At 40.7% G+C, this 13,541-nt stretch overlaps 1 protein-coding gene across 6 annotated transcripts in view; it reads right to left on the bottom strand.

The window, feature by feature from the left end:
* The window catches only part of TLN2 (talin 2), a 1,094,076-nt gene that overhangs the window by 235,081 nt on the left and 845,454 nt on the right, over positions 1–13,541 (bottom strand). For all 6 annotated transcript variants that reach the window (XM_069221982.1, XM_069221985.1, XM_069221980.1 and 3 more), the window contains 3 exons: positions 8,075–8,218; positions 6,792–6,953; positions 370–510 (listed from right to left, as the gene is read on the bottom strand). In XM_069221982.1, coding sequence (XP_069078083.1) covers positions 370–510; positions 6,792–6,953; positions 8,075–8,218 — 447 coding nt within the window. The remainder of the gene's footprint in view (positions 1–369; positions 511–6,791; positions 6,954–8,074; positions 8,219–13,541) is intronic.

The raw sequence follows: 13,541 nt of genomic DNA, 5'->3' as shown, positions 1-13,541 counted from the left end.
GATGAATGCACCATTCAACTAAAGCATGTTGCTTTGCTTCCTTAAAGCAAAAGAGCAGCCAATTGCAAACATCATACTGCAATGGCGCATGCTTTCTGTAATACAAAGCCTGAGTGTAATTGGTGAACAAAAACTTTGGGTTCTGAAACACTTCCCACAGTTGATGTGGGGATGGTAGAATACTACAGCTCTCTAAAACTATTTATCATAAGCCACGTATAGTTTATATGCGTAAGCTACAGTCCTGAATTTCATCGCAGCAGGGCAACCTCGGTTGAAGAAAAAAAAATCATTTAATTCTTTGAGAAAATGGAGTTATGTGTATCAAACAACCACAAACCAGGATTTGTGGAGAAATCTCTTCCTTACCTCATTGCTGATCTGAGCTGGAATGCTGACAAACTCTGGATTTGAAGCAAAGGCAGTGAGGTTCTCGACTGCCTCAATCAAGGGCTCAGTTGCAGTCCGACACTTTGACCGATTTTCTTCTGAGAAATCTCCATCAAGGGTCTACAAGGGCAAGATGAGTAGAAGAAAAGATTTATGGAATTGCCAGGTACATTGTCTGGCTCTAAAGAACTGTGAGTACAAAGACCTGAGAGAAAAGAATAGAAACAAACCTTCTAATCGTGGTAAGACTTTGTAACTAGAATTTCCTTCAAATGTATGTCTCCATACAGAAGGCAGGAGTGAAATAATACTTGACATAGGAATTCAAGCTACTACAACTAATGTGATGTGTGTTACGGTGCTTGTATAGCGCATGGTTACCCGAGGGCCTCCCAGCGCTAGAGGACAACTCTAAAAAAAAAAAAAAAATGGATACATAACAAAACATATTCGAACAGCCAAGTTAATCTTACAAGGTGAGGGCTTAGCTAACACAAAACAAAGCTCTATTGGCAATGTCAAGAGGGCCATTAAGCTGGTGGGCTTAGGTGTCGTTTTGTGCAGTTGGTGGTGATGTTTTAATTAAGCTGGGTTTTGTGTTAATGTGCTGATTAACTGTTTTCTAGTTTCTACAGCATCAGGACCGGTTAATGATGAGGCAACATTAAGATGCCACTCTAATACTCTATCTAAAGGTAACTAAGCAGACCTGCAATTCAGTGGGGCTGCTTGTTGGTGTTCTGGGCAAATAGTGGAGTGCATTGCAGGTTGTTCCCCTGGGGAGCCATCAAAGGTACACCCAGGCACAAATGCTATCTGGATGCATGGATTGGTGGACTAGATGCAATCATGCAAAGCACTGCGATACAACAACAGTTTCAAAGCAGAGCACTAAATGAACAAAAGCATGCAGTGTTAATGTTACAAAAAGGGAAGGATCCCACAAGACCTGAGAGAGGCCACCGTTACAGTAGTCATGACCAAAAAGAGAAAGCACACCTCCTTGCTCTACAGACAGAGCATGGTGCTGGCATCAATTGTGGCAAATAGGTTTCGTTTTGTAGAAGCAATTATAAAACACCCAATTAGTTATACTGCATGACAAAATAATGATTAAGCAGCAAATATAGTGGATTGGAATTGACAAGCAACATCCACCAATCACTTGGTATTTTGTCACTAAACACTGAAAAGCATGTCACTTATTTACCAAAAAATGCTTTTTTGAGGGCCTGAAAAAGTTATTTCCTGGGATGGACCATACTCCTAAACAAATACCTCACAACCTGTGAGTTGGTGAATGACAATATTTCAGCTTTGTCCTCTGCCGAGGACACAGAATCAATGGTCCAGCCTCCTATGTGAGATGTCACTAGACGAAGACGAATAACATAAGTCTTGCTATAGAGACATATTTGTCTCTATCAGGAATGTTGGGAAACTACAGGGATCAATTCCTATGATCCGGGCTACAGTGGAGGAGTTTGCCAGGCACTCCACATTGAGAATTAACTGCCTTAAGTCTTTTTTTACGTCAGATGTAAGATGTGTGGAAGTTTACTAACAGTGTGGAAAATTACATATTTAAATAACCGTTGTTGATGGGAAACTGAAACTAGGATTTTCTTTAGGGAATGAAACATAAATGGTCTACTGAAGACACTGTAAACTGTAGAGATAGCTCAAACTCTTAACAAATAAAATACTTCTGAGATCTGTATATGTGCTCCAGCATATACTATTCAAGGTTCCCAAGGCATACTTAAGAAGGCTTAGCGGGCAGGAGGTAGAAGGAATAAGGAGATTTTCTGTGGAATAACAAACCATATAAAACATTCATTACCAAGAGGTACAGGACTGCACAGGATGGAAAGCGTGCTACCTCTCTGGGACATAGTTGCTATGCGTCCTCCCAAGAGGTGGTAAATAAACATTGACTGCACATGTCTGTATGAAATCTTCTCTTAGTCCTAAAAATCCAGTGATGGACAGCTCAAGCAGCAAGAGAAAAGATCACCTCAATGAAGGGAAGGTAAAGAATACTAACATTGGAAATACTAATATCAGTAGAGAGGAGGATAAAAGGAGAATGCGCACATTAAAATAATTTAAGAAAATTGAACCTAATGAGAACATAACTCAGAGGTAATCTATCTGGGGCAGGTCAGAAATGCTGTGAGAAATGTAAACAGGAATTCTAATTAATGAGTATAAAAATATCTGAAAATAAGACAATGACTAGAAGCAATTACAGATGAACTCATAAGCATCTAATACACATTCAACGGTTGAGGCACAGTTCAAGGTAGGTAGAGAGAACACAAACCAATCTGATTTTTTTTTAATGCACTTCTGCATTCCACAAGTGACAACCTTAAGGAAGTCTACGGAAGAAGTGGTCAAAAGGTGAAGTGAGCCTAGGAGATGCAGGGTGGAAGGAATCAATAATGTACCAAAGGGAAGTGCCTGCTATGGCCACCCTAAAACAAGTGCAATGCAAACTTGGCCTGTTTACTATGGGTTGCATAAAATCCAAAATGTGATTGATACAAAAGTGAAGTGGACCTGATACAAGATGTTAGAACAGCCTAGCTATAAAGCATATCTTGAAGGAGGGGAGGGGTTCTGGTCAAATTATGACTTTGTTGATCAACGAGAGGCAGAAAATGGCACACTGTAAATCTGGGGTGAGCGTGCCTGTGTAAACCTCGAGAAGTGTGAAAACTTTCTTGGCTGAAGGCTTAGTTACCAGAGAAAAGCAAAGCCATAAAGCCTTCAGCAACACAATTTCTGGTGGATACTCTGCAGGTTCCTCACCTTAGAATACTCCAAAGGTGCCAGACTGGATACAGACAGCCTTGGCAAGCTATGAGGCTGCGCATCGCTAGGTGGCACGATGCAGCTATGCGTTGACTCCAAGTCACCGCAGCGGAGACAGAGGGGAGCCACCCCTGTGTGTCGACATCCGAGGTGAGGAATCTGTAGTTAGCAGTAGTCATCAAAATATTTGGGTAAGAAGGACGACTATTGCATACTAACAGAGAGACTGATATACAATAGGAGTGAATTTCCCCCAAGATATACCAACAGTGTGTAGCTCATGGAGATGGTAGTGTCACAACTAATGAATCCTAATCCTTCCCAGGAAAGCGTGTTTCCAAAACAGCAGAACTGATGTTCCTGTAGAGATCGAAACTCGCAAATATTCAGGACTGGAGTTTAAGTACACATGAATTGGAGTTCTCTATGGTCAGAGCTTTGCTGAGGGTTTGGGACCTCTGCAGCTTCCCAGCAGAGAGATCCTTCAAGCATGCAGTATTTCCAGCAGTGACAGACACTGTTTCCAGACCATATAAAGTCTTTCCAAGATGAACCTTCAGAGCTCCATGCCTCAACAGTTCAAAAGCTTCATGTTCCTGCATTGTACATCAATATCGCCCTTAGCCTCGGAGCTCACAATATGCAAAACAAGAAGACTGTCTGGCCTCAAATACATTTTCAGTCTTGACAGAGGTAAGGCTCTGCAGTCATGCATCCCTAACACCCTCCTGACTTTATTAAACAGCATGCTTCATACGAAATCAAGCTTCAAAGAATTTTGGAGGTAGAACAGGGTCACTCCATTGTCCACCCACCCCACATTTAAGACCTACTGTACTAAGTACAAGGCAGACAAACTCTGGTGCGCACCATATACCAGACTGAAGCATGTGGTGGAACATGCATGTCATTTAGCATTATTGCCAGACTTTAAACGATGCAGATAGGAGAAGCAACAACGCCAGTCATTTTACTGCTATGCCCTAAGCTACTCTTTCAGATCCTCCAGACTCCATCCCTTCACCAGCAAAAGCTAAAAACAATTAGGTAACTACCCAGATAACATACCACTCCTTCTAGGCCACACCTCAGCAGCTCTTCAGCTCTCCTGCTGCCAAGACCCTCCCTACAAGCCTCAACCTACCAACATACCATTCCCACTCTAAATACCCACACCTGATGCTGTTTTACCATATCAATCTGTCCCTTTATCTGTACCATAGTTAGGAAAACCTGCATTGTACTCTACTGATTTGTATCTGCGGTTGCACTATATAAAACCCATTTATACAGGCAATGAGGCATACTCTTCTTTAGTTCCCGGCACAATCAAGACAGGGGTGCCTTCAGTGCCAACTGTATTTGCTATTGCCTTTGGATCACTGGCATGTGTGCTTCCCCAGCACCTCTCTGGCAAAGGAATGCACTCCTGGTCCTGAACGCTTCTGCTATGGAAGTACACAGATGATAATCTACTATTTTGTTAGGGTCCCAGCTACCAAACTGCCTCCCATCATTTGTGAAATCATGTTCTTTGGTGGGCTATAAGGCATTTCAATACATCAGGGAAAGACAATTTTCTCAATTACATATGGAGCTAAATAGTCATCTAATAAATATGTGTGAATTTAGATTTACCAGTAGCCAGGCAAGGACAACTATAAAGAAGCATAGGCCAAGATGGCTGAGCAAGCAGTGTGATGGATTAGTATATTGCTATCACCGAGAGGCAGAGTGGCTTTGATGAAAATGGCAGACTGGCTTTAAGGAACATGGCCATGCACCCCAAGCACCTACACTTGAGCCTTAATACCCCCATTCACTATGATCAGATTTGCTTTGGCAAAGAAACAACACCTCATAAAGCAAGATAAATTGATTATACGTTACAATGCGGATTCACAGCACATGACTTTGAGCTATACTTTCTATGTGTACAGGCACATTTGCTTAGTAAGAGTTCAATCCACTGCCCGCACTTGGAGGCAGATATAGCGCACCCTCGCTCCTTGGCCAGGATTTTATATTAACCTGGGGTCAGGCCTTGAATTCTTCCTATTTGGTGGAGTGTACTGGCTGGGCCTTAAGGAGACTGAACAAGAAAGTAGACATTAAAGTGCTAACCAGAAAGCAGGTACTAAAGTTCTTTATTCCCACAGTTTCCAACTACTAAATAATCCCTTGCTCTCACTCATGCTGGAAACCAAAGTTAAAACTCAAACTCAATAATTACAACTGAGGATACGTTTGCTGGGCAACACTTTCCTCAAAAGCAGGTTTTATCCTCATAGTTAATTAAGGAAAGCACATATATTTTAATGCTAAATATAGTTTTCCACTGCTGCATCTGCCCTACATGTTAGACCCATGTATCCATCATTCCTGCACGGACCCCCTGAGTTTCTTGTTCCTTCATGGCTGATAAAAAGTACTGATCATGAACACCTGGTCACTTGACATACAGCTCCGTGTAGGATAAAACCACCTAAGTTGAGCAATCTGTTAAGGACAAGTGGAAAGTTGATCAAGAACCCTTAATTGCAGGTGAAATGCTTTGCTCAAACTGGAGATCTTTCTCTCAACAAAAGGCAGAGGTTTATACATTATATATATACACACAATGTAAATAAACAGAATTTATTATGCTCCCAAAGCCCTAGCTGAAAGCGGTTTCAGGGAAAGAACATAAGACGCTGGTGATGCTGCGCTCCGTAAGTGCCGTTCTTTCATGTTGTCTGGCGAGGTTTCTAGGCCACAATCCTTACGTTTCTTTCTCTTATGGTAGGAATGAAACTACGGTTATACCCAATAACACAGCTTTGTTGGGAAATGTGGGATATAGCTGTGACGCTGAGCAAGTATAAGACTTCCACATCAGTGTAAACGAAGAGAAGTGCAGCAATGGGTTGGAGTAGCGGTGCTTGCAGATCGATTCAAGAATGGCTGAAAGACATGACTTCTTCCAATTATGTTGATTGACATCTATGTATCCTTTCGCCCACAGGCAACTAAACTAAGGGACATTTGGGTCCGATTACAAATATACATAGTGAATCAGGATGCTGTCTCAACATACAAGATACCAATGTGTAGCCAATGCAGCAAAGGTGCCATATTCAATTCTTTTTTGAGGACAGAAATTAAAAGCATAGGGCAGATGGTATCCGATTTATTCACCTTATCAATGAGTATGTGAATGTCTGTTCATCAGGCCTGACCCCTGTGCAGATGTCCCAAAAGGCTATTAAGTAATGATAGTAAGACATTTGGGACTTCTTGCATTATATCATGTTTTTATACTACATAACATAAATAAAAAGCATTTAGAAAAATAAAGTTTTTAAGATGGGAACAACTTTAAAATACAGAATTGACTACCAAAGGGTTCATTCTGACCTTGGCAGGACACATGCTGGAGAAGCCCTTAAAGTGTGTAGAATCTGTTAACAGCTGGAAATACTGAACAGAAGACTGGTTCAAGGGGAACTAAAATAGAAAACACCTGGGAAATGTTCATGCAGGTGACTAGGAACCATCAGCCCTCCTAAAACATGCTGCAATTTCTACAGATGAATTATTACCTTGATGGTTTTCACTAGATTGGCAGTGCTGTTTGCAACTTCCTTGGCAGACTGCACAAAATGCCTCTTAGCTACTGGGTTGGCTGTCTTTGACGATGCTATTCGGCAGGCGTTACACAGCGCAGACGTGTGCTTAGCAACTATTGTAGCTGCTGACAAAACCTACAAAATAAGTCAATTAATGCAATTAATGAGACTTGTGAGTGGTATGGGAATGCCACAAGCGCGGTTTCAGGAGATACACACAGTGAAATATTACTCACAAAAAGGGAGCATGGTGGGCAGTAAAGGAGGAAGCAGAACTGGCACATAGTGAGAGCGCACAGGAAGGCAGGAAGAGTGGGGCATGCAGGAAATAAACATGAAGGGATAAGGCATACAGCATGTATGATACATGGAACCCCAGAGAACGGAGAAAGGAAGTAAAAAAGAATGATGTTGGAGCAAAGTTCCTTGCAGAATGGAAAGACTCACTGTTGAAAGATACAGACAGTGAAGCATAGAAACGTTGGAGAAAACAGAGGATGCAGACAGCAGAACATGGAGGGGGGGATGAGGTTTGCACGGCGGGTGGATATTGGGACTTGAATGAGTGGCAAGTGATACTCAAAGGTGTGACAATGAGGCTGAGGGAAGGTGGAGAGTATGGCTTTTAGGTGGGCACAGTGAGGTGTGAAGGAGGTGAGATTTAAAGAAGAGGACAGTAAGGTCTTGAAAATGGGTATGGTGGGGGCTATGAATTTCAGAGCTCTGAAATTTCCAAGGTCCATGTATGAGTAACTCATCCTGTCCAGGTTTGGCCTTTGTATTCTGGGACTTGTAGTATTAATTTTACACTGGTACCAATAGGACTATGAATTCAAACATGCATAGGAAAGGTTCTGGACTGCACTAACTATTCTTTTATGGAACTCTTGAGAGCTCTGTGAGTTTTGGAGCCTGGGGAGTCTCCACAGTGGGCCAGGAGAGACCTGAAGCAAGGCAGTGATAGCTGAACTGAGAGATTTCAAAGAATAAAGGGGGTGGAGGAGTGATGCCTAAGATAGCCAAACATGTTTAGAGGATGGGGTGTGTTTTGGGAGACTGGGTACAACATCCTGGTTTGGTCAACAGAGTAAATGGATGTAGGAAAGAGTAAGGCAACACTAAGATTAAGCACTGGAGAAAGCGCAAGCACAGAAAAACATAAGCAGGTGGCACTCTAAGGAGACATGACAACTCAGTGGAAAGTAAAACATGTTTAAATAGACACGCCACCTCTCAATGTCATCTTCAAACATTACCTGTGATGGGCTACTAGCTGGATCCACCAGATTCTGACAAGCCATCTGAATAGCTTGGTTGGCTCGGGCAAACTGGATAGGGTCGACTAACCCTTGGTGACCAGCCTGACTGTTGGGATCGGAGATGCCAACAAGGTATGCAGCCTGAAAAAAAGGAAATAGATAGTAAAATGTCATATCAGCGTAAGCAAACGTACAAGCTGTTCATGTGGTGGCTAAGAGGGTTGCCGGAAAGAACCATCAAACTATGTGCCCAGAGCATATAGAGGGGGTTGTTCAGACATTGTATATACTGGATTTGTAGGGCAGCTAGTGGCTCAGAATATTCGGCTTATATTTGCAAGAACTTCAGATTACAGGGCAATGAAGAAACCAGGTCCTAAAAAACCAACCAGCACTTGATTCTTGATCGGACTACTAATTTACATAGAACTCTAGAACGAGGTGCAGCACCTTACCATGTTAAAGAAAACAGTATTCCCTGACACCTAATTGTATAAATTCTGATGTTTTTCTGGTTGATCTCAAACAGCCTTCAAATATTGGAAATTTTCTAAACTGTTCAAATCTCGGGCACACACTTGCCTTGTAGATCAGACAGAATGGTTACATGGGGTTGTGTACCAAAGAAGATCTTGGAATACATTGACAGAGATAAGTCAGAGTGTTTTTTTAAATATTAAAATAAAGTGTAGCAAACAATATTTTGATCTTCAGAATTAACCTTTAAACCCCCACCTCTTTTCTCCCATCCTACAATGAAAAAATAATTTCAATTGTAGTTGCTCATATTGAAGCGTATGCTCATGTTAGCAGGGGCAGGTCCTCAGTCTGCTTCATGCACCCTTGCTGAGGATGTCATCAGTGTTTTTCAGGGAGCCAGGCAGCGGGACAGAACAATTACATATCAATATAAGCCTTCAACCTCAGCTACTCCCTCTCCATAACGGTAGAGCCAGGTATGTTCTGAATGGCTCGCAGATGTCTCTGCACAGGAGCCAGCTCCCAGAATGCATCCAGGTGTTGCTAGCTATATGCGACATCCTGTAACTAGTCGTTAACAGTAGGCGAAAAGCCCCAATCCCAGAGCATCACGATTATGAGCTTGGCCAGCAGAAGTAGGATGGCAGCGAGTTTTCAAACTCAGACTAAGATATCGTTAACACAGCATAGGGGCTTCCTAGGAGTACATGTCACCTTGTCCATGATGCAAAGCACCTATATTCTGCTATTCTCGGGCACAGCCAGGTGGAGGAAGTCTGCATCCTTCAGCCTGTAATGGGTACAATTACATTGCACCCTTAAACCCATTTTATGTAGGGACAGAAGTGTGCGGTACATCTCATGAAGGAATTAGAGATCTATAAGACAGTCTGCAGCTGGAGGAGAACATACCTGTCTGAGCACGAGAGGAACCAGAGTTACTGGTTTCTGGAATTCACAGACAACACTGTATGTAAACTACATACCCTGATAACAAGCAAGAGCTTTCAAGGTGGGGAAAAGACTAACTAAATTGATACATGAGAGCACATGAATGGCAAAAAGCAATTGCTAGTTTTAACTTGCTATTCTTGCCATGAATTAGAAAATGTCTGATGCCGTAATTAACAAGTTTGATAATATGTATTGTCATGTAAGGATTGGAAATTTAACCACCAAATGGTATTCTCCCTACTTTACCCCCATGTTATCTCTTTTCGTCTCTTCTGCTCTTTTCTGTAAAATCTGGAAACCTTTAATGCAGACTTCTTTAATGTGTTTCTGTTTGATGCGTTATGACAAGCTTTCCTTTAGCTGCAATTAGAGTTATTTTACAAAGTAGGAATGACAAATAACAAGGATGCATTTGGTAAACTCTACGTATAGACGCAAGATGGCTCACTGACTTGTCGTTCGCTGCAGACATCTGCTGAGCATTTAAATCACATATTCCACTGCCATGACAAACTCAGCTTTTTACCTTGAGTACAATTAAACTAGGTTGCTGGTTACAGTCTTCACGAAAAGAACTTCAATACTGAGCAATATATAAAAAATAAATAATTATAAATGATTATGTTCTAGACAGTTTTTTTCAATCTAAAGGAAGCATGCCACAATACAGCCTCGATTTATGCACACATCGATTTAAACACATTACTTACTTTAAGTAAGCGTTTTGAGGCTTATGAATGGTTGGAAAGTGCTATAGAAACACTGCAATTTACTACAAAATAGACTGGAATCCTATTTTAGAATGCGTGAGACCAAAGTGTGTCCTGTGTCCATAATTTCACATAAACCAAGTGAAACAGTCGCAAACACTGCATAGTGATCTGTTTGCTGGATTTTTATTACATATAAAATAAACTGATATATTTTCTTCAAAAATGTCAAAGAGTTGGTTTAATTTTTGAAGTTAAGGATGAGTTATGCTCAATTTTCAAGATCAAAGTGAAATTATACAACCATTAACTCTGCCAGACTTCTGAGAAAAAGACTGCTCTGTTCCCGACAGGACTATCAATACATTTTTTTTAATAGAACATTAAACATTTCTGTTAATTGACCATTGAAACATGTGAGCAGGACACTCTTTTGTAAACGCACAGCCATACAGCATGATAAAATACTGATTGTAACACTGAGTTTGAGGCTTTTAGCTGGTTGATGAGATGTATCCCATTCAAGTGGAATATATACACATATATATCCACACAAACACACACACATATCTATATATATATATATATATATATATATATATATATATATATATACACATACATACATATATACACATTTACAAACACACACACACACACACACACACACACACATACATACATATATATACACCTATCGCCAGTAGGTAGTTCTAGTTAGGACCAACTTTTACCATAGACAAAGCATTTTTTATTTTGCAAATAACTCTGGCACAGTTTGACAAATCTTCACAAAATTTTTAAAACTAATTTGCCACTCACTTTAGGTAATGTATGGAATGTTTCAGAGTGATTTGTCATATGGGAGCCGAGAAAAATTGAGAGGGGTCCCAAAACATATTTTTTCCCCATCAAATGTCTATGGAAAATTTGCTATTTTTAGACATGGCTGCAGCTCGAACCGCTGAACAGAATTACATCAAATTCGGCAGAAACCTAGATCTTGGTCCAGAAAAGGCCCTTTGTGTAACTTCGTGTAAATCTGTTCAGTAATTTCGTAGTCAAGGAAAAAAATATATTTAGGGACATGGATTCTTCGTGGATCCTCAAGTACCCTTGGGTCCGAACTCAAAAGCAAGGCCTTGTTTGGCTGGCTGCAACCTGAAAGGAAATTTGCAGCCGCCATTTCGTTTCTCGGCTGGGCTCTGGGGAGAAATTATAAATAAGACAATCACATAAGGGGTCAGGATAGAGGTATCCTGACCCCATATGAAACACAGAGGGGTGTCTGATTGACCCCCCCTTAAGGGGAAAAATATTGCCCAATTTTTTTTTGACTGATCCACAGATTTGCAGATCTACAGCGGTGGCCAGCCTGACCCCCAGTATAAAATCACAAAGGATCTACAGATCTGTAGGCCTCGGAAAAAAAAAACATGCGCCCATTCATATAGCACCCCCCCCCCGAAGGCTGAGCGCGGCGGTGGTTGTATTAATGTATGGTAATTGTATATTACTTTACGTTGAAAAAAACATCGAAATTCACAGAAAAAAAACAAAGGTTACAGGGACGTTATAGTTAGAGTCACGTTTTACACACATTAAAGCATAGATATTCAGCAGTTATATTTGTACTTATAATTATACTTATCTGAAGAAACTATAACTTGTGCTGTTAAGTAACTTTAGGCCACAATTTATAGTTTCTTAACATAAGTATAACCATAAGTATATTTATAACTGCTGAATTTCTGTGGTATTGCGTGTGTAAAATGTGACTATAACGTCCTTATAACCTGTTTTTTGAATACTTATATATGTATATATAACCACACACACACACACTTCAGTCCATACACCCAGATCCTTGTTTGAAGTACAAAAACAGCTAGTGAGCGAAAAGAGATCACACAAAAGTAGAAAGATGTGATCCTTTGAACAGAAATAATTTTGCTCTGAGTCAAAATAATGAATAGTGACAACAGCAAAATTGATCATGTGCCTATCCTCACTGCACCTCCGTTATTATTTTGTGTGACTCTTCTAAAGATGGGTGAAGTGTAGAGGATTTCTGCGCCCAAGGAATTAGTAAGAGCATGTAGACCACCACAGGTTACTGAGAGTGGAGTAGGCTCTTCAAAGAGGTTCAATCAGAAGAAGCAAGGAGTGAATCCATGTGCAACCATGACTGCAAATCAGGTTAGCATCACTATAAATCTTTCATAAAACATCAATTAATGCCAAAAAGAGAGGAAAGACATTTTTAACTTGTGCATTCTAAAGCAGTTCTTACCTAATCCCAAATCTGACCATGATAGAATCTCGAATCAGAAGAGATTTCCTCCTCATGCTAACAATAATATTTGCTCCTTGTTGAAAACTGGGATATGATAACTTCTTCAGAGAAACATGATTACTGGAAAAACATATAGGCAAGTGGCTCAGGGATAGAAGGGTGTTTGGAGAAAACGTCTTCTATCAGTCACTAGAAGAAACCATCTAATTAAATGTTCACTGGCATTCATAAGACAATTCCTTCAAAATCAGTCTGAATAAAACTGGTGTCCGGTGGAGGATCAACTTGTGCCACAAACAGCAAGGAGCAGATGAGAGGAGCTGCCTTCTGAATGGCAAATCTATTTAGGGTTTTATAAAAAGTGGCTTCTAGCCATGTGGTTACATTCAGTGCACACTTGTACCAGAATCAGCTGATGCAACATGGTATGAATGGGCATATATATTTTGATCTAGGCACCATGACACATATTTGGAGAGGCTGACACTCTTCATCTTGAATGCAATCATCAATATCAGCCACAGACATCGGATAATTCATCCGTCTCAAAATGTCCACCAAGAAAGGACTTTTTGGGCAATAACCATCAGTCGCAGATCACCTCTACTCACTTGCCTATAATTTGGTATTGTTTGAATGCCACAGAGACCCTCTATAAAAGATAATATTAAATAATTGTTTTGAAAATAAGTGGCAAGGTTGGTCAGCTATTCTAGAAAATGGAGTACAGAAAGGACTATGCCAACAAGCCCACTCTTCATATGCTACATCCAAACTGGAGTCAGTGGAAGGGATTCCAAAACGAGCAGTACATATAGTCACATTCAGAACCATGAAGAAAGTTTAACTGCAGTGGTGGCTGGGGAAAGCAGGCAATAACTACTTTGCAGCCAGATGCAATCTGCTCTAGGGGCACAAGAGGGTAAAGAGAAGTACTTAAACTGGAAGAAGTTGGCTCCATTGTACAACAAAATAAAACGAGATAGTTGTGAAGTATAGTTTGAGCAAGAGTACACACTTTAAA

Source organism: Pleurodeles waltl, chromosome 3_1 (genome assembly GCF_031143425.1).
Source record: "Pleurodeles waltl isolate 20211129_DDA chromosome 3_1, aPleWal1.hap1.20221129, whole genome shotgun sequence".
Classification (NCBI taxonomy): domain Eukaryota; kingdom Metazoa; phylum Chordata; class Amphibia; order Caudata; family Salamandridae; genus Pleurodeles; species Pleurodeles waltl.
The sequence above is the reverse complement of the archived record's forward strand: the minus strand, read 5'-3'. Positions and strand labels throughout refer to the sequence as shown.